The 26,105-nt window shown below is 37.7% G+C and overlaps 1 protein-coding gene across 2 annotated transcripts in view; it reads left to right on the top strand.

Annotated features, from left to right (window-relative positions):
- Positions 1-26,105, top strand: part of SLIT3 (slit guidance ligand 3) — a 658,792-nt gene that overhangs the window by 500,086 nt on the left and 132,601 nt on the right. For both annotated transcript variants that reach the window (XM_063447449.1, XM_063447448.1), the window contains 4 exons: positions 1,487-1,558; positions 6,261-6,332; positions 18,473-18,544; positions 24,049-24,192. In XM_063447449.1, coding sequence (XP_063303519.1) covers positions 1,487-1,558; positions 6,261-6,332; positions 18,473-18,544; positions 24,049-24,192 — 360 coding nt within the window. The remainder of the gene's footprint in view (positions 1-1,486; positions 1,559-6,260; positions 6,333-18,472; positions 18,545-24,048; positions 24,193-26,105) is intronic.

Below are 26,105 nucleotides of genomic sequence, written 5' to 3'. Positions count from 1 at the left end.
AGCAGTGAAATTTTAAGTTGGCATTCATTTTCTCTCTATTTTTGTCCTTTAGTCTAATTTGTTTCCCAAAGACAAAACTTTCAGGCTGTGAGTGTAAAATAATTATCTTTTACCTCCTGTACAAAAAAACCCCTGTTCATGCAGTTTTATAGTCCTGTTCTTGCGGTGATAATGTTAAAAAGATGAAATTATATAGTTTGACTGCACTATTTGCCTTTTATAGTATTTAATTATTTACCATGGCTTGGAGCTCTGCAGTTTCTTCTTTTAATGTGCTTTTTGCTCCATATACTATACTTAGGATGCTGTTATTGAAGCGGATTCTATTATCTTAAAGGGCCACTCCACAACCATAAAGCACATCAGCTTGCTAAAGTGCTCTATGGCTGAGAAATATCATATTTTAAACACAGTAAATAAAAGTGTCGATTTCTATGAGAAATCAGCTTTTTTAAATTGAATTATGAAACACCCCCCCTCCCTGACTGACACTCCTTCCATGTGCCTGCCTCCTCCCCCACAGACCTCAGACCTGCTTCTTGAGCAACTCCAAAGCTTCCACAGACCTCAGACCAGATATGTGTGCTTGCCAAAATATGCATGCATGAGTTCACAGATTTAGAGGCTTTTCAATGTGAAGCCTCTGCTTTATGTTGTTAGTGTGTTGTGGGCTGCATGTAGTGTGCCTGTCGGAGGTGGCTGTTTGTAGTGTGGGAAGGTGATGTTTGGAGTTGTGTGTAAATAAGAGCTAGGTGTTAAAATATTTGGAAAATTAAATGAAAATTAATCTATCCTCACTCTTGCTCATATTTGGCCAGGGAATGCTGATCTTTGGTAGCTAGTGGGCAGAACACATGGTATGCTCCCATTAAAATGGGCTGGGCTGGTCAGACTTGAGTGAAGGTGAATAAGGTTAACCTAGACTTTTAACATTGTCTTTCTGAACAAACAATACTTGACTGGTTATTTATAACAGTCCTCACACTACACATTCTTTATATCAAGAAAAGCTACATTTTAAACTCACGTATTGCTATGTAACCTATGTAAAGGGAACAAAAACAATATTTTTTACAGTAGTGTCCCTCCCATCACATTTAAAGCTACGGTTTCTAATGATAATGTCAACAAAACCAGTAGTCAAATATGAATTGTCCAGGCAACCAGTGTGGAAATGTCAGCTGCTGTTTGTGGTTGAAGTAGCAAAGCTATATTTTCATGTAAAATGGCATTAAAAAATGCCATAGTCTTAAGATTACCTAAACCTTTATTTTTCTGCCAAAGCTCACAGGACACTATCCAGTGACCTGTTTGATGGCGAAATAATATTGTTTTCTAACTATATAAGTAAAAACAAGTTTGACAAAAAGTTCTAGACTTCATTTGTACATCTTATAATTGCTCTTGGTTCAAGGGGGCACTATTGTCCTTAGATGCCTAAATATATTTTAACATTTTCTCTTTCGATGTTGTTTGTTTTTTCTAGACGACTGGAACAGAATTCTATCAAGAGTATACCAGCTGGAGCTTTTACTCAGTATAAGAAACTCAAGAGGATGTAAGTTCATATGTATTCCTAATAATGACCGTGTAATACTGCACATTATGAATTCTTGTTTATATTATAATCGACATGTTATTTTTGTTTCCAAGTGCCACTGCTCAAAAGAGACATGAACCAGAGTGTCCGACTCCAGTCCTCGAGGGCTAAAATTCTGAATGCACATTGTTCATTTATAAACAATGTTAATTGCTTGTTTATAGAATAATTAGAGAAATCCTAACAGTCTTGCATGCATCCAACTCTCTTTATATGCATAAAGTGTATATTGTAAACTAAGGCGCCCTCTCCTAAGACTAAAATGGGCAACAGAATTTCACCTTAGAAAAGTTACACTTATTGGTAGAGCATAAAACAAATACTTTCTGGGCTAACTTTTGATTAATTCACATTATTTTCATATTGGAATTTAACCTAATTTGAACCCTTATTACACGAAGTACAAATTTGGGCCTTAGGTGTTGTACACAAATGTTTATGTCTGTATGTCACTGTTTAAAACACAGTTTAATTAATTAAATAACAGATGTAGATAATCTCACATGTATATCCAAAAATCAAGACCTACAAGAGGTTATACAACTTATTTGTGTGTGTGTCCGCACTCATCTGTTTGTGCCAACTATAAAACAGAATAATATATTCACATTGAGCAACCAATGAGGAAGAGGCAAAAATATGTATGCTTGCAATTATCACGTTTCATACAGTAAAGGTAGGAAATGTAACTGCAATGTTTTTATTAAAATATCTTTAAAGGACCACTAAAGTCTTCCAGTCCACTTCATCTTAATGAAGTAGTGTGGGTGCAGTGTGCATGGCCTTTTAACCCTGCAATGTAGAACATTGCAGTTTTTTATTTTAGAAACGGACATTTTTACATTACAGGGTTAAATTAAATCTACTTCTAATGGCTCTCTTTATGACAGCCCCAGACGTGTTTCAAACGGCACTAACCAAGTAAAACTTAGTCATATAATGCGGGAGGCCTTCATAGAAAAGCATTGATTGAATGCTTTCCTATAGGGAAGCTTGGATGCGCTTGCTCTGCATGCAGATTAGGCCCCCAAAGCTCCTCTATGATGAGCATTGGATTGGACCAAAGATGTTGCAGGAGAAGGAGAGGAGAAGGAGAGGTAATTATTATTATTATTTGATTATTTATATTGCGCCAGCAAATACCAATGGTGCTTTTGGCACTGGAAAAAGATAAGTAAAACATTTTTTTATTAATTTTCATTTCGTACACACATAGGTAGGGGGACTTTTAAAACTAGGGGCAGGGACCCTAATTCATTAGGAATACAGGTTTGTATTCCTAACGCTTTTGTATTCCTTTAAGTCTATAAAAGACATGAAAAGAAAATCTTAATGTTGCATTTGGGCAGTTTTATGCTTTATATATGTTGGTAAAATATACATATTCCAGTAGTAGATTTGGTTCATAGATGTCTGTGAACTACATTTTCTGAATTCCCACAATGCTTCCTCTGCCAAATTTGTATATATATATATATATATATATATATATATATATATATATATCTCCATATATAGATATATTTATACTGAGCAAAGTAATATTTTATTCTTAAAAATAGATAAATAAATATAAACATACTGATGTGACAAACCTGGTTCTGTTTTCATTGTGCAATCACGTTTGTTCCTTGTTAAATACCCTGCAAGTTTAAGCAGATTATAATAACATACATTTTATTTATTTAAAATATCTACAGCTTATTATTTATTTAAAATATCCACAGCTGTACTTTCTCAAATGCCTTTTGGGGAACCAGCAAAGTGTCTTTGCAAGATATTAAGTTATATAAAATATTAAGACTACATATGTTCTTTCTTTAAAAAAAAAACAAAAAAAAACCATAACCCCACAGAAAGAAAGATGTAATGTCACAAATGTTCAGAATTGTTGCCAGTTATTTTGCCTTTTAACAGTAAAATAAATCTTTTCGTGCTTAGCCTCACGAGGTGTCTTCAGTAGTGCCTGAAACATATTATTTGTTTTTCAGACAAATCTAGACTCTGCAGTGACTACTTAATGTTATAAATGCAAAGGGTGTTTATTGGGCATAAACAATTATGCTAATTGTGTAGCTTTTTTGTTAAGGTGACATCAATTATATGTTAATAGCGATTGGCTTTTTACCGACACTGCATTCTCGTGCATACAAATAACCAATCCCATAATAACGTTTGCCATGATCGGAATAAATGACAACAATATTGTTAGATCAATGAAGACTAAAATTACACTCTGTCGAAGCCGAGATTAAACGCATTGTCTTGCCAATCAAACCTTTATTTAAAAACTACTTGTGTATTCCACCATAGCTTTTTTGAAATAGTGACACCTACATGAACTTTGTTAAATATAGTTTTAAAAACTACCAATTTATCTTCACTCATTCAATTCAATGCAGAAAACAGAACCCTACCATATGCTATATTTATTTTCTTTTGTTAAATTAATAGAGCCAACTTGGACCAAAATGCTCAATGGGGACCAATTATCAAGTATCTTTTCTTATCACATGGCATGTTTCACATGTTGCACCTAAGTTATTATTAAGTACCGTTTGTCAAAGATAATATTAGATAATATCCAAGGGGAGCATAAGCAGCAGGAAGCTTTGTGTAGAAGTAAAGAACGTGTCAGCATGTATGTGTTTGACGTCCCTCTGGGCATATTTACCAACCTGCTTTCATAAGAAAATCATGTCATTATAATGCATGTAGTCTTTTTTCACTTACTTTTCTTCCAATAATGATATATCTTTGTAGGCAGGGATTTGAAGTGGCGGTATCCTAATGAAATATTTAGTTTGTATGTTCTTTTACTGCAATAAAAATTAAAAAAAAATTTAGTAAATGTTTATCACATTTAGTTCAAAACTTTAAATGTAAATGTTTTTCATAAAGAATACTGACTTGTTTAAGTATGATAAGTAATTTTACAATTAAAGATATATTTACTTTAAAAGGGACATTTAACAGTCCCAGTACCATGTATACAGGGTCTTTATAACAAGATGGATTTCAATCTTTGATTCTCAAGGTATTAAATACTCAGAGCTTTGACCTCTGCCTGCATCTAACAACTTGGTGAGTTGTCCCCAAACCGCCATCAAGTGTCCATATTTTACAAATATTAAGATGGTCCTAATCAAAGCGTTTGGGAATGCACAAGAAAAGCTCACTTGACGTTATTTTTATTTATTTTAGTCTATACGGTACTTTATTCCTCAAAATCTTACCATCTCTATTATAACCTATTGCTAAGGTAACTCAGTCAAAATAGAGACACTTAAATCCATATGCAGTTAGAGGTAAAAAAAAAAAAAAGTACTTTCTCCATTGAAATTCTTTTTAGCCTTTGGACCTTTAATATTTGTGTTCTTTTAAAATGCAGAGATGGCTTTCTATTACAAGAGCAAATATGGGTAATAACCCGTGTAATTAATCCATGAAACAAACGTGTAAAGTGTTCATGGCAACTGCATTGTGGCCCAACTGCGCGTAAAAGATTCACTTTAAGCAAGCCCTTTGAGGAAGCTGTTTAGTCTATTGATTTAGGATATAAAATAGAACAGCTAATACAGATCAATAATGTAGGAGCACAAGACAGGTTCAATGTAGACTGCCAAGTGTGAAAAGTAGCATTGATGAACTAAAAGGACATCATCTCAGGCATGCTGAGACAGAGGGCTGAGAATGGTCATGTGTCATTAGGAAAGGCTATTAGAACGGGCAATTTGGTCATAGTATACTGCTAGCGAAATAGTAGTTATCGCTCAAGTTCCCTTTGAAATGATGAGCCGCACTCTAGAATGAAAAAGTCAACATAATATAAGAAAACAATCCAAAACAGCAATATGGTTCACATAATAATGAAGTGGACGCATTAATATTTTGTGTAGTTGTTTCTTGCTTATGGGTATAAATGTGATTCTAAAAAATAAATTAAAGAAAAATCAATCTATGCATTAATCTTGTGATCTTGACTGGCGTTAAATTTGTCCTTAGGTTTTACAGCACATAAAACACATGCTGTGGAAATCATGAAGGGTTGAATATTAAAAATTGAAAAAGAAAAATATTTCTGTGACCAACGATCATTGTTGTTATGTTTGGCTTCTGATTTCTCAGTCAGAGGTCATCTTTAGCTTAAGTCATTCTGTTTATCTTTTAACATTTTCAAATATGCGTAAACATTTCTACACCTTCAGTGTTATTCACTGAACTCTGAACTGACCGGGGAATTGCAAAATTTAGGTCAATGTAGTCAAGATGGGAAAATAGCTGAGTTTGAGATTTTCTTCCAATTAGGCAATTTTGACTTAACTTTCTGGTCATGAACATGTTTACATTTGTCTTATTTTTTTTAATGTGGTTTATGCTTTGTGACTTGCCAACAAACCTGCAGAATTTTAGATAAAATAAGTTGGATACTTACATGGCTAGTCACCAATGTGTGAATTTTCAGAAATTCAAAACTAATTTACATTTTTAGGCTAAAATTGCCAATTAGCAATCCAACGTCTTGTTTTTGTGTTGTTGTTTCTAACTAACCAGTGAGGTAAAATCAGTTTAGTTTTGAAGTATATGTTTTCTATCTTAACACCTATTTTTCAAGTGCTCTGAAATCTGTGACTAATCACGTCGTTTATTTTTGCCACAGAGATATCAGCAAGAACCAAATATCTGAAATTGCACCAGATGCATTCGGTGGATTGAAATCTCTCACTTCACTGTAAGTATGTTTACATCGTGGCTATGGAATATACTGTAGGATGAATGTACCTTGCATATGCACTGATTTGGATGGTTTAATTCTGTGAATTCACTTGGTTTGTGGTGTTGAATGTTTTTTACAGTCTCTTAGATTATTAATAAAAAAATAACAGAGGAATCATTTTATGACACCCTGTAACAAAACCTGGTTCATTTAAAGAAGTACATAAAAGGATGTTAATTTTGTTTATGTGTAATTACAATGTTTAACTAGCATAATTATATATCACATTTTCTGGGTAAATTGAAATGGGCCACAAAATTGATGTTTCTGTTTCTGTAGGGGAAGTGCTTATTTATTTTTATTGTGAGAAGAGTGATCGAATCTTAATGGACTATAGTTTTTTTCAAATGAGGTGCACTTTTTAAACGTGAACCTATCATTCAAAACTGGTATGACTCAAAAGGGATCAGAATCCAATGTCTACATTGAGCTAGTGAAATTGCTTTATACGTTAATTTTTACATTTAAATGTATACTCTGAGCACTACATCCACTGCAACTACCGTAATTGTTACGGTGCAAGCAGTTTTCGGGTGTATTCTATCTGTTAAACCATTTTCAAGCAGCTTCAAAAAAAAAAAACACAGCTTCTGCTGCCACCAAGACAATGTGAAAGTTATCTATACAAATTGTTCCAAATTTTGAAGGCAATTAAATGATTTATAAAATGAATGGACTGCACTCAAATACTCCATGTGCTATAAAGACTACATGAAGTCATTGTGGTTATGTCACTTAGAGTATCACTTTACTTTTCAGAAACTCTTATAATTATTGGAATTGGAATCAAACTCATTAGTCATAGAGGAAGCGCCTTTAGTCGATGTCAGGAAGACAACTACTAGAGGTGTGTTTGCCCTGCAATAAAAACCATTGCTGTTTCTAGAATATGGCAATGTTTTCAATTGCAAGACAAAAATTACAATTGGAAATGTGGAAATATTCTTCCAGCAATTGGCTGATAAAATAATGCAAGTTTTCAGCCTAGAGCTTATCCACTGGAATTATCTTCTGGGACTAGGATTGTTTTTTAAACCACTGAATTCTTCTACAGAACATTTTTTTTTGCATTGTTTGAAACATCTGGATTCAATACAGTAGTTATACGCGAGAATATAAGAACTGGCTTTGGCCTCTCCATTATTGTGTCAGACATATTGTGTCAGACATAAAATCACTTTTGTGGTCTTTTAAGTATAGTTTTTACTCTGAGGTGTTCTTGGACTACAACTTACACACTGCTGTTGAAGTCTATGGTTGGCAGAGAATTATGGGAGCTGCAGTCCAAAATATCTAAGGCATTTAGTTCAATTCCCCTGTTGTATTTTTTCTGTGATGTTATATTTGTTCTGTGTGGTGGGGTGGGGGGACACTATTCCATTTATTTGCAAAGACCTATTCTTTGAGTACTGTTCTCTACTTTTCATTGTTTATAAGCCCTCTTAACTAACACACACACACGAATATTAGGCATCAGGCTCAGGAATTTGTAGGTATCATAAATGGGTATTTCTGTAATTAAAAGTCTCATTGTGTATCAGCTACAAATAAAACAAAAAATGTTGAATGGCTTTCTAAATAGGCATGCATTTATGCAAGCTATTGTCATATCTCTAAAGACAAACTAATCTCTATTAAATTAGCAATTGATCATGCAGACAGTGGCCTCTGAAAATAGAACTCTTGGCACAACCCTATTAAAGTCCTTTCTACACGAACAACCTAGAAATTGTTTAGTGATTAAAGACTTTTCTGGTGTCAGTGCATCAACTCTAACTCCCTATGTCTGGTTTTCTTTTTTGCGCTCTTTAGAATTTTAAGAAGTTTAACATTCTTGTTTGAGGCACTTAATGTAACATCTTAATTGAAATTCTAAGCCACTAAGCAATACGATACAGAATGCTGCACAGTATGCCTAAGCATTTAGTGTATTTTATTCAGTGTATAGTTCCACAGGGTGTATAGCCACAGTTTATCAGTCCAAGCTGAACATATTTCAAGCCAATCTATCAAGGAAAAACATACGTATTATACCTCTTTAATATATGTAAGTGTCATGTAGCCTGGTAATATAGACATACTTGTTGTTTAAAAATATTGTATATGCTCACTGGGACATGCTAAAAAATAAGAGAGCACTAAATGTATTAATTTTAGTAAAACGTCTTGTCAATAAGTCCAATTTTGAATATATATACTCTGAATTCAACTTTTTAAATGAGTCACAGATTTTTATTAGCCATTTATTAAATAACAAAATCAGATACTTTTTCCTTGGTGTTAATGTTTACACCTGAAAGAGAGAAGGGGAATGTGCAAATTCTCTCATTTATATAACATAGGAGATTTATGGATAACTTTAACAAGTGGCATTTAAATAGAGGTGATCTAAATCTAGTTGTTGCGATTTGAATTTGGAGGGTAGTAAACTAAGTGATAATGCACAAATTATGTCTAAATCTTGATGTGCCACATTTTAAAATAATATAATGAAACCTAACTTGTAACATTGTAAATAGGTTATAATTTATGTATTAATTTATTAATATATTATTTGTATTATCCATAATTATTTGGTTCATACGCATTAAGAGTTATTTATTTTTTCCAAAAACATATTTTTGTTAAAATTGTTTTATTAAAACTCTACTGCAACCACCCTTGAAAAAAATAAAATAAAATAGATTTAACTGCAATCCAGTGCCACAGCCTGCAGATCACTTCTCCTCTAGTAACCTCACTCCACAAAATTGCAGGAGTAGGGACTCAAAGAACACTCTGAAGGGAAGAGTGCAGCCTTTGGTCATCTGTTGCCAACACGTTACATGTGCTGATGGCAAATATCTTTTATGCACATAACTAGCAGTAGCCAGTATGTAACTCTCATTCTGGGCTGACTGATGCTGCTGCTAGAGGCGGAGTTACAAATCCAGTAGTATATATTTAATTATCTATGTATATGTAGATATAATTCTTGCTAAAATACAGACTCCAAGATTGAAGTGGTCATGGTGCTTGGACTAAACCCTTCAAGTATTAAAATAAAATGCGTAGACTTTGGGACAGCCTTAAAGTAGAAGCAATAAGCATAGGAGTAGACTGAAATATATCACAATGGGTCCAGCAAAATAGTAATCAAAATTACGTTTTACAGTATCCCAGACATATTTTATGTTTATGAAGTGCACAAACTGCCCCAGCATGCCTAATTCCTACAAAAACAGGTACTAACTATAGCGACTGCATAAATAGCCCATAAAGGAATTACAAAACAGTCCATTAATTTCTGCCTCAAATTTTAATTGGTCTCTGTGGTCATCTGCAGAATAGTCTGGATTACGTAATACATGCAGAACTGCTGGTAATGGCCCGGATTAATCAAATTAGATCATTCCAAGGTGAAAACACTCTTGAGGGATTAACAAATACTTGAGATATGCAGAAATGTAGTGTGATCCTGTATAACACCATCCACTTGCCATGACTTAGTGAGTAATATTACAGTATAATGTTATTTCTGGATGTAGGACTACCAACACAGGTTAAAGTGATGTACTATTTTAAATTTTAATTCACAATCTTCATTCATATTGTTATCTCATACATATATAAAACACTGGTTAAAGGGAAGCAGTGTAAATTCATAGCTTCATCCATCTACATAAGATGCAGTAAAGTGTCATCTTTTCGAGAAGTCTTAGAAATGACATATACGCTGTATTTTACTTTGCAAAAGCAGAGACAATCTGTGCTGTTTTAGATTTACCTGAATACATTTATTGCAATATAAGTCAATCATTTGTAGCCTTCTAGAGTTTTTCTTCAGTATTTACTCTTCTAGAAAGGAATGTTATCTTCGTAGCAATGTGGAAATATTCTTCCAGCAATTGGCTGATAAAATAATGCAAGTTTCCGCCTAGAGTTTATCCACTGGAATTATCTTCTGGGACTAGGATGTGTTTTTTTTTTTATTCTTTATTTTTGTAGTGCATAAAGGTACATAACAGGCCTGCAATGCCCCAACAGCATAAACAAGCAAAATAGTATTTATGGAAGAACAATTGAGTTTGAAAGCAGTGCACCATATTTCATTTAGTTTTGGATTGCAAGAGAAGCACGTTATATTTTTTATCTAAACTTGGAATAGAAGACAATGCATATTAGACTAGCTAGACAGGATGAATAGTAGTCAAGGGATCTTTAGTTTAAAATAATAAAACCGTTAACAGCTAGCTAGTTGTGCATAATCATAACTGTTAACAACAGGAGTTCCACCCCATAGGCCTCCATGAGATAGGTTGGGGAGTCCTCCCCATTAGAAGTAAGATCAATTAAGCTATTCTAAACCCAAGGTGGTTAAGGCTTTGTCAGGGTACCTGAGGCCTCTACCTCTAAGGGAGGTAGAGACTTGGTGGTTTATCCGTCCAGGCGAGCTGTTTCCTCCGTTCCTCGCGGTTCATCCAATCACTTAAACACCGGCCGCGAGGAATCCACGTCCTTTTCTAGCAGGACGCTCAATACGTGACGTCATGACGCTATCACGAGCGACCTGTCACTCAAGTGTCCGATATCCAATCGGTACTTGTCAGAGGCGTGATTATCATCCAGATCCAGGGTATTTAAGCTTACTTCTCACTTCAGCTCATTGCCCTGTCGTGGTTCTAGCTTGTCTAGTCACTCAGTGCTCTGGTATTCTAGTTTGCTCTATTGGTTTTGACTCGGCTCGTTGTACTACCCTGCTTCTCTGTTATCCCTTGACCCGGCTTGTCTCTCGCTTATCTGTCTTCTCGTTCCCTCGACCTCGGCTTGTCTCTGACTATTCTCTATTACTCTCGGTACGTTAGTCCGGCCATTCTAAGGCCCGGTATACGTACCTTTCCTCTCTTTGTACTCTGCGTGTTGGATCCCTGTCCCGATCCTGACATTACGACAGGGCCAATGGATCCTGCAGGTACAAACAGTCAGCTTGGTTCTTCGGATCCCAGGTTTGACGCCATGGAGCATAGGATGGATCAGATGGCTTTGGCACTACAGGCACTTTTGTCTCGTGCTAGTAATCCACCTGAGGAGACACGTACTCCTTCTATTTCTCCTGCAGTCTCAGGTCTAGAGGTAGCCACTGTAGGTGCTTCTTCCCGTATTACCCCACCAGTACGTTATGGCGGGTCACCGGAGAAGTGTCGTGGCTTTCTAAATCAGATTAGCATCCATTTCGAATTACAACCCCGCTCTTATCCTACTGATAGAGCGAAGGTTGGATTTATTATCACTCTACTCATTGAAAAAGCTTTGAGATGGGCCAATCCTTTATGGGAGAATGATAACCCACTAGTCTATAATTATAATGCCTTTGTAGCTGCGTTTAGAAGAACTTTTGACCCCCCTGGTAGGAAGGTCAATGCAGCTAGATTACTGTTGCGCCTTAGACAGGACAATCGAACACTTGTGGATTATGCACTAGAGTTCAGGTCCTTGGCGGCAGAAGTTAAGTGGAACGAACAGGCTTATATAGATGTGTTTCTGAATGGGTTATCAGATGTAATTCTTGACGAGGTCGCTACTAGAGAACTCCCTGAAAATTTGGAGGATTTAATTTCTTTTATATCTCGTATTGATGAACGCTTAAGAGAGAGGCTGAACACTCGAGATAGGACCCGTAGACCCTCCTTTAAACTAGCGCCTACTTTTCAAATTTCTGAGTTCGAGGACTTACGTATTCCTGAACCTATGCAGATAGGCAGTACTCATCTCACAGAGAGTGAGAGACAGTACAGGAGAAGGGAGGGCTTATGTATGTATTGTGGAGTCAGGGGTCATTTACGCCTAAACTGTCCCAATCGTTCGGGAAACGCTCGCACCTAAGTTCCTCTAGAGGACAGGCCTTGGGTGTTTCTACTTTGTCCTCTATTCACAATTACAAAGAGCTCAGGCTTCTGTTACCCGTTTCTTTAAAGTGGGAGAAGGGAGTAGTTAAGACTATGGCACTAATCGATTCTGGAGCTGCTGAGAGCTTTATAGATCAGGGTTTTGCTGCCAAGCATGCTATTCCATCCCAGTTAAAAGAGACACCACTGGCTGTTGAGGCCATCGATGGTAGACCGTTACTTGAGCCTGTTATTTTCCATGAGACCATACCGATTAACTTAACTGTTGGCATCCTACATAGAGAAGACATATCCTTACTGCTCATTTCTTCCCCTTCTATTCCCATAGTTCTGGGGTACTCCTGGTTGAGGAGACATAACCCTATTATTAATTGGGAGTCAGGGGAGATAGTTTCGTGGGGACAGAATTGTCAAGAGAAATGCTTGGGGAAAGTCTCACCCCTCGGCTTAACCAACACATCGGCTAACTCTGACAATCCTACAGAGACACAAATTCCGTCTCAGTATCTAGATTTAAAGGCTGTATTTGACAAAAAGAAAGCCGATACCTTACCCCCACACAGATCCTTTGATTGCAAAATTAACCTACTCCCTGGTACCATGCCGCCCAGAGGTCATGTATACCCGTTATCTACGAAAGAGAACTCAGTTCTAGAGGAGTATATTCACGAAAATTTAGACAAGGGATTCATTAGAAGGTCCTCCTCCCCTGCCGGGGCTGGATTTTTTTTTGTTAAAAAGAAGGATGGTTCTTTGAGACCTTGTATTGATTATCGAGGCCTAAATAAGATAACCATTAAAAATGCCTACCCGATTCCCTTGATTACTGAACTCTTCGATCGTTTGAAGGGCTCTACAATTTTCACCAAGTTAGACCTCAGAGGGGCATATAACTTGGTGAGAATCCAGCAGGGACATGAGTGGATGACGGCATTCAATACTCGATATGGTCACTATGAATATACTGTTATGCCTTTTGGGTTATGCAATGCACCAGCTGTATTCCAGGATCTGATAAATGAGGTTCTTAGGGAATTTCAGCAAGATTGCGTCATTGTATACCTAGATGATATACTCATTCATTCTAGTGACATTGAGAGTCATCACAAGCAAGTCAGGAGGGTTTTGCACAAGCTTCTCCAGCATGGCTTGTACTGCAAGTTGGAGAAATGTAGCTTTGATCAGACCCAGGTAACCTTTCTCGGCTATGTGATCTCTGGGGAGGGATTTAAGATGGATCCGGATAAGCTCCAATCCATTCTAGAGTGGCCTTTACCCAAAGGTCTTAAAGCCGTACAGAGATTTATTGGTTTTTCTAATTATTATAGGCGCTTTATTAAGGGCTATTCTTCCATTATCGCACCTATCACTAACATGACCAAACAGGGGGCTGATACTAAGAATTGGACTACTGAAGCTCTCCTGGCGTTCAAAACTCTCAAGGAGCTTTTCGCTTCCGCTCCAATTTTAGTTCACCCCGACACTTCTCTGCCTTTTTTACTTGAGGTAGACGCATCAGAGACTGGTTTAGGTGCTGTCCTATCTCAAAGGTTGGGTGTTGATAAACCATTACATCCATGTGGATTTTTCTCTAAAAAATTGACCGGTACTGAAAGCAGGTATGACATTGGTGACAGAGAATTACTAGCGGTTATCAAGGCTTTGAAAGAGTGGAGACATTTATTGGAAGGTACATTACATCCTGTTACCATTCTGACAGACCACAAAAACTTGTCTTATATCGGAGAGGCCAAGCGTCTCTCCTCCAGGCAGGCTCGTTGGTCGTTATTTCTTACCCATTTCAATTACGTTCTGACTTACAGACCTGGGTCAAAGAATTCTAAAGCTGATGCGCTATCTCGCCAATATGAGCCCTCTGCCTCAGTTGAACCACTTTTGTCCTCCATTGTACCCAAATGCAATATTATTGCTAATACCAGTCTCAAAATTCATTCTCCACTACTTGACCAGATCTTGAAGTCACAACATCTAGCTCCCGGAAACACTCCTGAGGGAAGAAACTTTGTTCCTCCTGAACTTCAACTGGAACTCTTACAATGTTTTCACGAAAGTAAAATAGCTGGTCATCCTGGTATTCGCAAGACATACTCTCTGATATCCAAGGATTTCTGGTGGCCTTCACTTCGAAAAGATATTGAGGAGTTCGTCGCAGCTTGTGAGACTTGTGCCAAGACTAAACTACCTCATGCATCTCCATGTGGCCTGTTACACCCCTTGGACATTCCTGAGAAACCTTGGTCCTGTTTGTCCATAGACTTTATTGTTGATTTGCCTGCTTCCAAGAGACAGACTGTTATTCTCACGGTGGTGGATAGATTTACTAAGATGGCCCATTTCGTGCCATTACCTAAACTTCCGACTTCTCCTGAATTGGCGGAGATTTTTGCGAGGGAGGTTTTTCGCCTACATGGGATTCCTTCGGAGATTGTTTCTGATAGAGGTTCTCAATTTGTCTCACGTTTCTGGAGATCCTTTTGTTCTCAAATGGGCATTAAATTGAACTTCTCCTCTGCCTATCACCCTCAGTCTAACGGAGCTGCTGAACGTACTAATCAAAAGATCGAACAGTATCTGCGTTGCTTTGTTTCCGAACACCAGGACGATTGGGTCGGTCTGATTCCTTGGGCGGAGTTCGCACACAATAACCTTGTTTGCGATTCAACTCGCTCTAGCCCTTTCTTCATGAATTATGGCTTTCATCCTTCGATTTTTCCTTCGGTTTCCTCTTCTCAGGGGATACCGTCGGTTGATGATCATGTCGCCAACCTGAAGAAATTATGGGATCAGACTCGGCAAATTCTATTACATAGTTCCTCGCTGTTCAAGAAACACGCTGACAAGCATAGAAGAGCGGCTCCTGTTTTTGTTCCTGGGGATAGGGTATGGTTGAGTACTAAGAATATTCGCCTAAAAGTTCCATCTATGAAATTTGCTCCTCGCTACATAGGTCCTTACAGGGTTCTCACTCGTATCAATCCGGTTGCGTATCGCCTTGCTCTGCCACCTGCCTTACGCATTCCTAACTCTTTTCATGTCTCCTTGTTGAAACCTCTTATTTGCAACAAATTCTCCTCTAAGGTCTCCTCGCCTCGTCCTGTTCAGGTGGAGGGTCGGGAGGAGTACGAGGTCAGCTCCATCATTGACTCCAGAATTTCAAGGGGAAAATTGCAATATCTGGTCAACTGGAGGGGATATGGTCCTGAGGAGAGGAGTTGGGTACCTCAGGAGGACGTTCATGCTTCTCGCCTTCGCAGAGCATTTCACCTCCGCTTCCCATCTCGCCCCGGTTCATTCCGCCCGGTGGGCGTATCTGAGAGGGGGGGTACTGTCAGGGTACCTGAGGCCTCTACCTCTAAGGGAGGTAGAGACTTGGTGGTTTATCCGTCCAGGCGAGCTGTTTCCTCCGTTCCTCGCGGTTCATCCAATCACTTAAACACCGGCCGCGAGGAATCCACGTCCTTTTCTAGCAGGACGCTCAATACGTGACGTCATGACGCTATCACGAGCGACCTGTCACTCAAGTGTCCGATATCCAATCGGTACTTGTCAGAGGCGTGATTATCATCCAGATCCAGGGTATTTAAGCTTACTTCTCACTTCAGCTCATTGCCCTGTCGTGGTTCTAGCTTGTCTAGTCACTCAGTGCTCTGGTATTCTAGTTTGCTCTATTGGTTTTGACTCGGCTCGTTGTACTACCCTGCTTCTCTGTTATCCCTTGACCCGGCTTGTCTCTCGCTTATCTGTCTTCTCGTTCCCTCGACCTCGGCTTGTCTCTGACTATTCTCTATTACTCTCGGTACGTTAGTCCGGCCATTCTAAGGCCCGGTATACGTACCTTTCCTCTCTTTGTACTCTGCGTGTTGGATCCCTGTCCCGATCCTGACAGGCTTATAGGCCCGCATATCTTCATAGGGTAGTTTCAGCCTACGCCTGTCAGTGGCAGGGTACAGTCACCCAGTATAGTGCCATGTGCTACAGGTACTGAAAAGTCAGTAGGACAGTTCGGTCCATGTGGAGTGCTTTGGGACCTTTGGCACCTTTACTCCATTCAGCCCACCCATACAACTCTGCCTGATGTTTGCTTGTACGTTGTCCCGATGCAGGCCTGTGTTTTACCCTCGCCAGAGTTCGTCAATGCTGTCTGCATCGCCTGAGGCGGGCCGCCATTCAGTCCAAAGGCACTTGTTGGTTCCGGGTGTGCTGGATGACCTTTGCAAGTGTACAAGGGAGCAAAGCTGGTGAGGCAGTCCGGAGGAGGCTGGAGTGCAGCTTCCTCCAGAATTCATCAAAGTGGGCGTCCTGTTTGGCTGTAGTGCTGGATCATGCTTTGTGATAGGCTGGGAAGCACGCGGCCTCCGCCATTGTAACTGTGCTGCCTTCGGGGTCGCTGCATGTTGCGGCAGTGCCACCTGTCTCTCTCAGAGTGCTGGAACCAGTTTAATGGTTTAAAGATTTACCTTTCCATGTCAATATCACTTCAACATGTTAGGAAATGTATAATTGGATGGATTATAAATAAATAACTCGTAGGTTTATATTGCCATCTTGTGATAGGGTCATAACTGCCAAAATGTCCTGCAGGCATTTTCTGAGAATGAAATAGCTGAAGCACAGGTTTCAGCTGACAGACAGATAAGCACAACAATGATTTAGAAAAATTACTTGTAACCAGCTCCTATTTTAAGCGTACTAAGCACTTAGAATTGGAATCCTGTGGCAAGATCTTTTTTTAAGATTTGGTTCGAGCCACACATTTTCACCAAGTAGGTCATAGTGAGTCTGTCATTATTTCTCTTAACAAGGGACTCATTGATTAATCAAACCGTAACTTCTTCTTACTTACTGTAAAAACATGGTTCACACAATGACAGATTATTAATTAAACAATTGCATCTCAGATCATTGCTGCGAGTTACCCACATCTAGTTGGATCAGCTGTGAGTTGGAATGAGTGTACAAAAGGCACGTATCTGTTTATTTTGTATTATAGATATGTATTTGTTCTATCCTTAATTAAAGGTTAAGATTAGTAGTTAATTACTTTAGAGGTGATATTAACTGTAAGGAGGTAACTGTCATTTAAACAGAAATAGGTTATAGAATCCATCTCCAAAAGGCTCATTCGACGTGGAATGGGAAGCTATTTTACTGATGCACATGTTGCTATCAGACCATTAGAACCAGGACAGCTTGTAGAACATTAGTACCTAGGGTTAAATCATCTGACCAAAAAGACCTGAGAATATTGACCACAGGCCGTAAGGTCTTATAATGTCAGATGAATAGTAGCAGAGTAGTGTATATGTGCGCATCTTTGGCAGAATATATAATAATAATAAAATGCTTTGCTGAGGATTAAACATTGATGTGTTCTATCATACAAAGTATGTCCTATGATAGTTGATACCCAACTCGATGATATTTATTTTATTGACTTGGACAAAAAAAAATAGGTAATGGAACTCTAGTTATGAGATAGCAACAGAGCTTATCTCTTGTAATCTGTAGGTATAATACTGTGATAAATGATTTGGCATTAAAACTGTGTCAGTCTTGTTATTGTGCAGCCTTGTATTTCATATTTTTTTTCTGAATCTTGAAGCAATCAATCTGTTCTTTAATACCAACACAACAGGGTGACATGTGATCTAACCAAACGTGAAAGCAATGTAATATTTTCAGAGCTCCTATACAATAAAAGCAATGTCACTTTATTCAATGTCAGATTCCCAACTACTGCTTAGCCGAATGTGCTGATAGGAAGCCCAGAAGCTTAGTTAAACACAACAAAAAAACAGTGCATGTAATTTTTGTAGTTACTTTAGTTTTTTGGGTTTAAAAGTATGTTTTCTGTATCATCTATGACACATTTGAGCATAGATAACAGCAGTCATTTGTTTTATGATTTTTTTTCCAAGAGCACTCAGTAGACCTCAGAGCAATACATCAGTCTCTCTGTTTATAATGCGTGTACGACATCAGGCAACATATGAATCATAACATTTCACTTAATACAGCTTGCTTCCCTTGGATGAATATTAGATTAGTTGTTAAATGAAAGACTGCTTGTAGAACCATGGATTCTGAGCACAGCGCCCAAGATCAATAAAAATGATAATATGGAATGGAGAAACATCATAACACAGCTGCTGTCTAACACTTTTTTTGTGCTTGTTTTGCATCTCACAGAGTGTTATATGGAAATAAGATCACTGAAATTCCCAAGGGGCTATTTGACGGCCTTGTATCCCTTCAATTGCTGTGAGTATTGTCATTGTGTATATGATGTTACCGCTGGAAAATAGTTTGTTTATGGAACATACTCTCAAGGAAAACATCTTTAAAATGGCTTTTGTTATAGGCAAAAATGAAAGTTACCTGTGTTCCAATCTGGTTTTGGAATGGTTCCTCAAAATAAAACAAAAGTAGAAACTGAATACAAATATTGAAAATTAATATGTTGTCCTTACATCACTGGCACAATATTTGTGAAAAAGGATCACATGTACCAAATTGTTTAATCTAAGAATCAGAATATGTTTTCCCAACAATCTTGTCTCACATCTCTCAGACCCTCAGTTATATTATTTTTGCCAAAAAGTTATCTGCCTGAACAGTATACTGCTGTTGCACCAGGTGGTCCAAATGTGTATGTTACTCTGCCCACTTACTGGGAATTTCCATTGTGCCCCCCCTGATCCATATAGGCAAACTATATAGTAGCATATTCTGATCTATGCTACTTTGTTCCACATCCATAGTACATCCTTAGTAACCCGGGTTAGGAAGGACAGTTTTAGTTTGTATGTCCTGTCCTGTTCCGTATTTGTTTCCTGTTGTCCTGGTTCTGGGTACTCCAAGGAAGTGTCTACATACATCAGACAGTAGCTGTAGAAGAGCATAATTAAACATGCTCACACTGTGTCTGAGTCTAAGGGAAGACTGGTTCAGGACACCATGGTGATGTGCTGCCTTTTCAGACTAGCCCTTTCCATTCTCAGGTGGACCAACACTATATTGACATCCAGGCCTGCTCACCTACTTCTGCTTAACTCTTATTCTGAATTTTGGGAGACATAATATTAAAAGTAAATCCATAATATTATAAAAGTTTCCATAATATTAATGTAATGTTTTAGAAGAATAGGCAAGATGTTAGCCTGAGCATCTGCGAAACAAAGGGACAAATAACGAGGTCAAGATCTTTAGGAAAAATTGGTTATTTTAATTTTATTCCCATAGGAAACCAAAGTAGCGCAGCACATTACAGTGATCAAAATAATAAAATTATGAATAAATATTTCTAGCTAAATGATACAAATATATTTTATGCCAGTGAATTAGGTTGATTGGCATCCGGGCTTAATATAAAAGAGATACCAGTAATCTACTGGGACGTACCCCCCCAAAAAGTCTAGATCAGTGGTAGTCAACCTTTTTTTACCTACCGCCCACTAATGCATCTTTTTGGTTGAAAAAATGTCCTTACCGCCCACCAGTTTTCGCGCAAATGCAGAATATTTTTTAGAAAGGAGGGTGTTTAAAAAAAAATATGTACGTACATTTATCTTTTTATGTCTACTTAATGCAGGTTTATAAGGTTTTAACTTTATAAAGTAAATTGAAATTACCTTTACTAGTAATTAATGAGATCCTTGAGGTTGATGCTGCGAGACTAAATATTTGATATCTGGTTCGATTTTCGTAAGGAACAAACGAAGGTCTCTTTCAGTGATATTCAGACGACTTCTCTGTTTGCGCATAATATGATTTCTCATTTGTGCGTCAGCTCATCTCCCTCCTCAATTCCCCTCCCCACCTTTTTTTTCCCTTTTTTCTATTTTTTAACCTTCCTTGTAGCAATGCCCAGTAGGAAGGCTGAGCTAGGTAGCCCACTATAACAGACAGGCACACATACAGACACACAAACATGACACACACACATACAGGCACACACACACACACACGACACACATACACACGACACATACATACACACACGACACACATACATACACACATACAAACACATACAAGACACATATACATACATGCACACACACAAGACATACATAGACACCCACACATGCAGACACACAAGACACACATATATACAGACACACACACATACAAAGACACACACACATTATATTTAAGTCACCCTCCTGTTTCCTACCTTTAAGGTGCAGGAGGGTGACTTATTTTTATTATTTCACTTTTGATAGGCTGTGTATTGCGTCATCGAAAGATAGCACTCCTCTGGTCATTTTTATTTTCAATGACTGTGTTTTTGTATGGCTTTTAAGGCTTCTGGTTATTATCTGTCCCAAAGTGCAGGCGGGCTTTTACTGCAGATGGAGGCACAGAGGTTATCTATGACAAAAAAATGTTCTAAGATGTAATTTCTAGCAAAGCAGACATATCCAAGAGGTTTATATCAGAATGGCGTTGACAATATGGCTGGAATAATTCACATTTTTAGGTTGTGAAAACTTCTAGACGAGGCATGCGTTTGTGATTATTTCAAATGGAAATTCATTGGAATTTCTTAATTTAAAACAGAAACAGACATACACACATACAGACACACATACGACACACACACAGACATACAAGACACACACACACAAGACACACATACAGACACATACAGACACACAGACAGGCACACATACACACAAAGACACAGACAGGCACACATACATACACACAAAGACACAGACAGGCACACATACACACACACACAAGACACATACATACAAACAGGCACACATACAAACAGACACACACAGACATGCACACATATATACAGACAGACACACACACACAAGACATACATACAAAGACACATACAGACAGACACACACACAAGACATACAAAGACACACACACACAAGACATACCTACAAAGACACACACACACATTATATTTAAGTCACCCTCCTGTTTCCTACCTTTAAGGTGCAGGAGGGTGACTTTCCCTGGGGTCCAGTGGTGGCTCAGGTGGATGGGAGTCAGAGTTCCCACTCTGACTCCCTCTGCTTCCTCCCGCGCGGCTCTCAGTTTTAGCTGGGAGGAGTGACCGGGGAATCACTTCCTCCCAGCTCTGTGATGTCATCACAGGGGGCCCAGTTGCGCTGTTAAAGCGCCCAGCGCTGACCGGGCCCCCTCACAAACCACATCCATCGGGTGGCCCTGACAGCATGGGCCACCCGATGGACCCCTCCATATGCGGCCCCGGCGGTTTGCCGCGCGGGCCGGGGCCGCAAATGGTCACGGCGGTACCCAGTCGCAGGAGTACCGCCGGCTCGCACCCGCCCGCCCGGTCGTCAAAATCTGGAAATCCCTACCGCCCACCTGGAATCCTAAAACGCCCACTAGTGGGCGGTAGGGACCAGGTTGACGACCCATGGTCTAGATACATCAAACTCATTTCTTACAACATGCATCTTTTGGTCTTGTCATCAGCAGTTGCTAAGAGTTGTCTAGTCTTCACTCATACATTATAAGTATACCCTAGAGCTTTCTCTGCTATAATGTACAAAGATTGCTCTAGTAACCTGCTGAGACATCTAATTATGGATACTTCACTTGCTACCCAAAGGTAGTAAATGGTATAAAACGCTATTTCTGAGTGACAAAAACACTGGCTTCTATTGTGATATTTAATTGTACGCAAACACATTATACGTGACCTGTGTTAAGTTTAATGACAATCTATTCTGTTGGTAAGGACAGATAGTATCTCATGCTGTGAAAGATCTTTCTGCGTGATTACAATGTGTCCCCTGTGCATGTGACATTGACAAGGTCAGTAAGATTTGATTGACTCTTTTAATGAAAAGAAGCTGTTAGTTTCTGTAATGGCATTTGATTTCATTTACAGATGTGGATACTGAACATCTTTGCTCCCCTCCTACACCCTATGTTAGGAACATGCTCTTTTTTTTCTTAGTGAGCAGATGTCAAAGACCTAGAATAGATGCAAAGAATGTAGATAGCCTGCATTTGGTTTTCTTCGACCTGCTGTTATACAACTGGAAGTAAAGCATCCTGATTAGATTTAATCGAGAATTTACAACTCTGTAGATTGGATTCATCTTATTAAATGGGAAACACACTGTTAGGAATGCTGTTATTAGAGCCGGCATAGTTAGCATTATTTTTAATTATTATCTTTTTTTTGTTATATGTTTAACTGTGCTGTCATTAAAAGTTATATTCACAAATGTATAAGCTATTTCATGTTTTTTAAATATTTGGTTATTTAAAAGTTTGGTTAAAAATCGCCACTCCCAAACGACCACATGTCTCTTTACTCCGGATACCCAGCTTGTCTTACTCTGAGACATGGTAAAACACTAAACTTGGTCATAATATAAAAATGTGCATAGCTTTTCCTGCCACTGTTTCGCTTGTTTATAAATGTGTATGCTGTTGTGGCGTTTAGAAATTGTTTTGTACTCACCTGCACAAAAAAAAAAAAAAATTGCCACTCCGCACAAGTTGGTTATGTTTTCCTACTTAACTAGAATGGTCTCGATGAGAGCCAATTTCTCTCAATCTTAGAATTAATGTGGACCCTAGCCAAGAGTATGCTGCAATTAATCTATCTTGAACTTCTAACAGTAAGCAAAAGCATGGGAAGTTCAGCTTCTCTAGTCCTCACTAGATTGCAGAAGTAGTGCCATGTCACAACAAATGAGAACTAATAGCATCAATTTTGAACTGACATAAAGAGATCAAATAATTCTATAAAAACTAGCCTTAGTCAAGTATATTCAGTAGAGAAGGCAATATTATAATGTTATGACTCTCTTGGGCCACTGAATAAATTAAATCAATATGGACACCCTGCCTTTTTATTTAATGGCAAACTTACAAGTACTCCCTGGAATCCTTTTTTTTTGCCAAGACGTCTGCCAATCACAACACAGTAGGTCAAGTCTAACACATGCAGCTCATTCTTTTGTCGTATCACTGCAAGAAAGTCGTGCGATGAATGGTCTTTACACATTTCATCTCTAAATCTGCAAGATAATCTTTATTTGAATGGTTTTAACTTCTTAAAATGGATAATACGCATACAATTATTCTTTGGTTGAATGGAAGGATATTACTTCTATTTGATAAAGATTAAATGACTAAGCCAGCTTTTATTATTGCACCAAGGTAAAATCCAACATTGCATGTTAGAAATCCCTTTATGGGAAATTGCTTTTAAGGAATAAAATACTGAACAAATTTGTTAAATTAATGAAAATCACTTTTTATTTTCTGAAGGAAAAAAAAGTGCATTCTAGCAATCATGGTAATTATAGATTGCAGAATAAGTAGTGGAGATTTAGCTGCCACCAATACGTTAGACCGAAAATAAATGTACCAGTAGAAAATAGGATTTTATCATTGTGTCATCATATATATGCAAGACTAATCCTATTTATTGGAGTTTTACTGTATTTAAATAGATTCAGCAGCCGGTAAATATATAAAAAAAAAATCACAGCAATAAAATTTGCAGACACGTTTAATTATTGTAAATATAATTTAATGGGAGAAATTAGAGTTATGGTAATTTAGCAGAGCAAAGAACAGAAGGTATAGGTAATAAGAATAAATTAAATAAATAAATATATATAAATACATATACTGAATTGCATAATCCAGGTTGTAAATTCCTTCCAAACATTTAACTGCAAATTAAAATAATGAATTTGTCTTAATGCATATCACAGATTTAATCTAAATCTTTTTTCTTTCCACAGACTCCTGAACGCCAACAAAATCAATTGCTTGAGAGTAAACACATTTCAAGATCTTCAAAATCTGAACTTGCTCTCGCTGTACGATAACAAACTACAGACTATAAGCAAGGGTCTCTTTGCTCCTCTTCAATCGATCCAGACTCTGTAAGTAAACCAATGTTATCTTATAAACAAGAGGTCCTGGTTTAGGTTAATGTAGAAAACAGTGCACAATGTCAGATAATAAAATAATGCTATATAATTCTTTCTTTTAACACAAGGGGCCAAGAGATTTACCTTACATAGCTGTTACCTTTGTAGTATTTTATTTTATTTTTTAAAGTAGTATTTTTGTCATAATGTGACTAAGCTAAATTTTTATTATGACAATCTGTGCAGATAAAAAAGAGAAAAAAACAAACCGCACTCCAATCACGTGAAGATCCGGGTGCTAAACTGGACCAAGGGCCAGCACCAGCCACAGGGAGTAGATATCAGTGGTTAAAGAGGATCCAGGCACTCCAAGTATCTTCAATTGTATTTATTAGGATAAGTAAGACACTGCAATGTTTTGACCCCTGAAAGGTTTGACAAAGACTCTTTCAGGGGTCGAAACGTTCCCGTGTTTCATTTATCCAAATAAATAAAATTGAAAATACTTGGAGTGCCTGTATACTCTTTCTACCACTGAAATCTATGCATATAAGGCATGTACATGTTATTCAGAATCAAGATTTTCCCAATTAAATTATTTGTGCTGCAAAATATAATTATGGAGAGATCTCTTATTAGCAGTAACGATGGTAAGTCTACTAGTTTTGGCTAAGGACTTTTAAAAGAGATATTATACTTGTATGTAGATAGAGAACTTTAGCGTGTAAGAAATATGAATCCTTTTTAAAATAATAAAATGTCCCTCTGTTCTATCAGATATTTTGAATATTGTTCTACAAAGTTTGTGTATGTGTGTGTGTGTGTGTTAGTAATAGCATTGATTGGTCTGTGCTTTAGATTTCTTACAAAATAAAATAAATGTAATAAAATGTCTGCATATGTCTTTGTCTATTCAGTTGTTGGAGAAGAAATGCCTCCTTCTCTTTTTGTTCCAAGGTGCAGTATTTTTTTCCCCGTATCCGCCTGCACGTCAGACGCCATTTCAATCTACATACAATGGCTCTTCTATTCGAAGTCATATAATCTCTTGTGATGCTACTATTTCACTCATTATGTTCGATACACCTCCATGATTTTACTATTCTCTTTGATGACTAATATTACTGCAATGTGTAATTTTGCCATAAAGTTTTTTAGAATTGATGGGATGTTGACCGGATTTACGAGCTTCGAAACGGTCACATTGCCAATCTTCTTTTTATTAAAATGTATCTGATGCTTTGAAATCACCTTAGCCATGCTGAAGGGCATCTTCGACTCATTCATTTGCATGGGAATGCTGGAGAATCCACTTGCATGAGAAACTTAGAAAATCTCCCTGATATGGATGTGAATTATAATAGCCGGCTTGCTATATTGATTCAGGCGTATTACTTTAAGTCCCACTTGTCATTTTATAACGATACCGAAATGTACAAATAAAAAAATACAGGGATTCAGAATAAGGGCTACCTGCCTGCTGAATAGCATTTTCTTGTCTACCCAAGTTCAAAATTGAAATTTCAAGATTTCTCTGCTGGAAAGTATTTTAAATTGGCTTTTTAATATGGCCTGACTTATGTAAGCAACTAGAAAGCACCTCACAAGTCACTGTTTGGTTTAGTATGCTAGGTCATGATTCTATACTGGGATATTCCTGGCTTTGCTTTTTTCCTCTGTGTTTTTAAGGAGAATGGTGCCTGTTCTCCACCAGAGCAATAATTTTTGAGAATTTGGCTGCTGCCGCAGTAATAATTCCACTGATGCTCTAGGTTTCGAAGCAAACTGAAAATACACAGAACACTGGAACTAAGATAATGCATATTTTACACTGATATGGAAATGTAGGCCCAAAATAGCTGAGTGACAAAAAAATAAATACAAATTAAATCTGGTATTTTAAATTAAATTTATATTTAAGGTCT

Source organism: Pelobates fuscus, chromosome 3 (assembly GCF_036172605.1).
Source record: "Pelobates fuscus isolate aPelFus1 chromosome 3, aPelFus1.pri, whole genome shotgun sequence".
In the NCBI taxonomy this organism is placed as follows: domain Eukaryota; kingdom Metazoa; phylum Chordata; class Amphibia; order Anura; family Pelobatidae; genus Pelobates; species Pelobates fuscus.
This window is presented reverse-complemented; position numbering and strand designations above follow the sequence as displayed.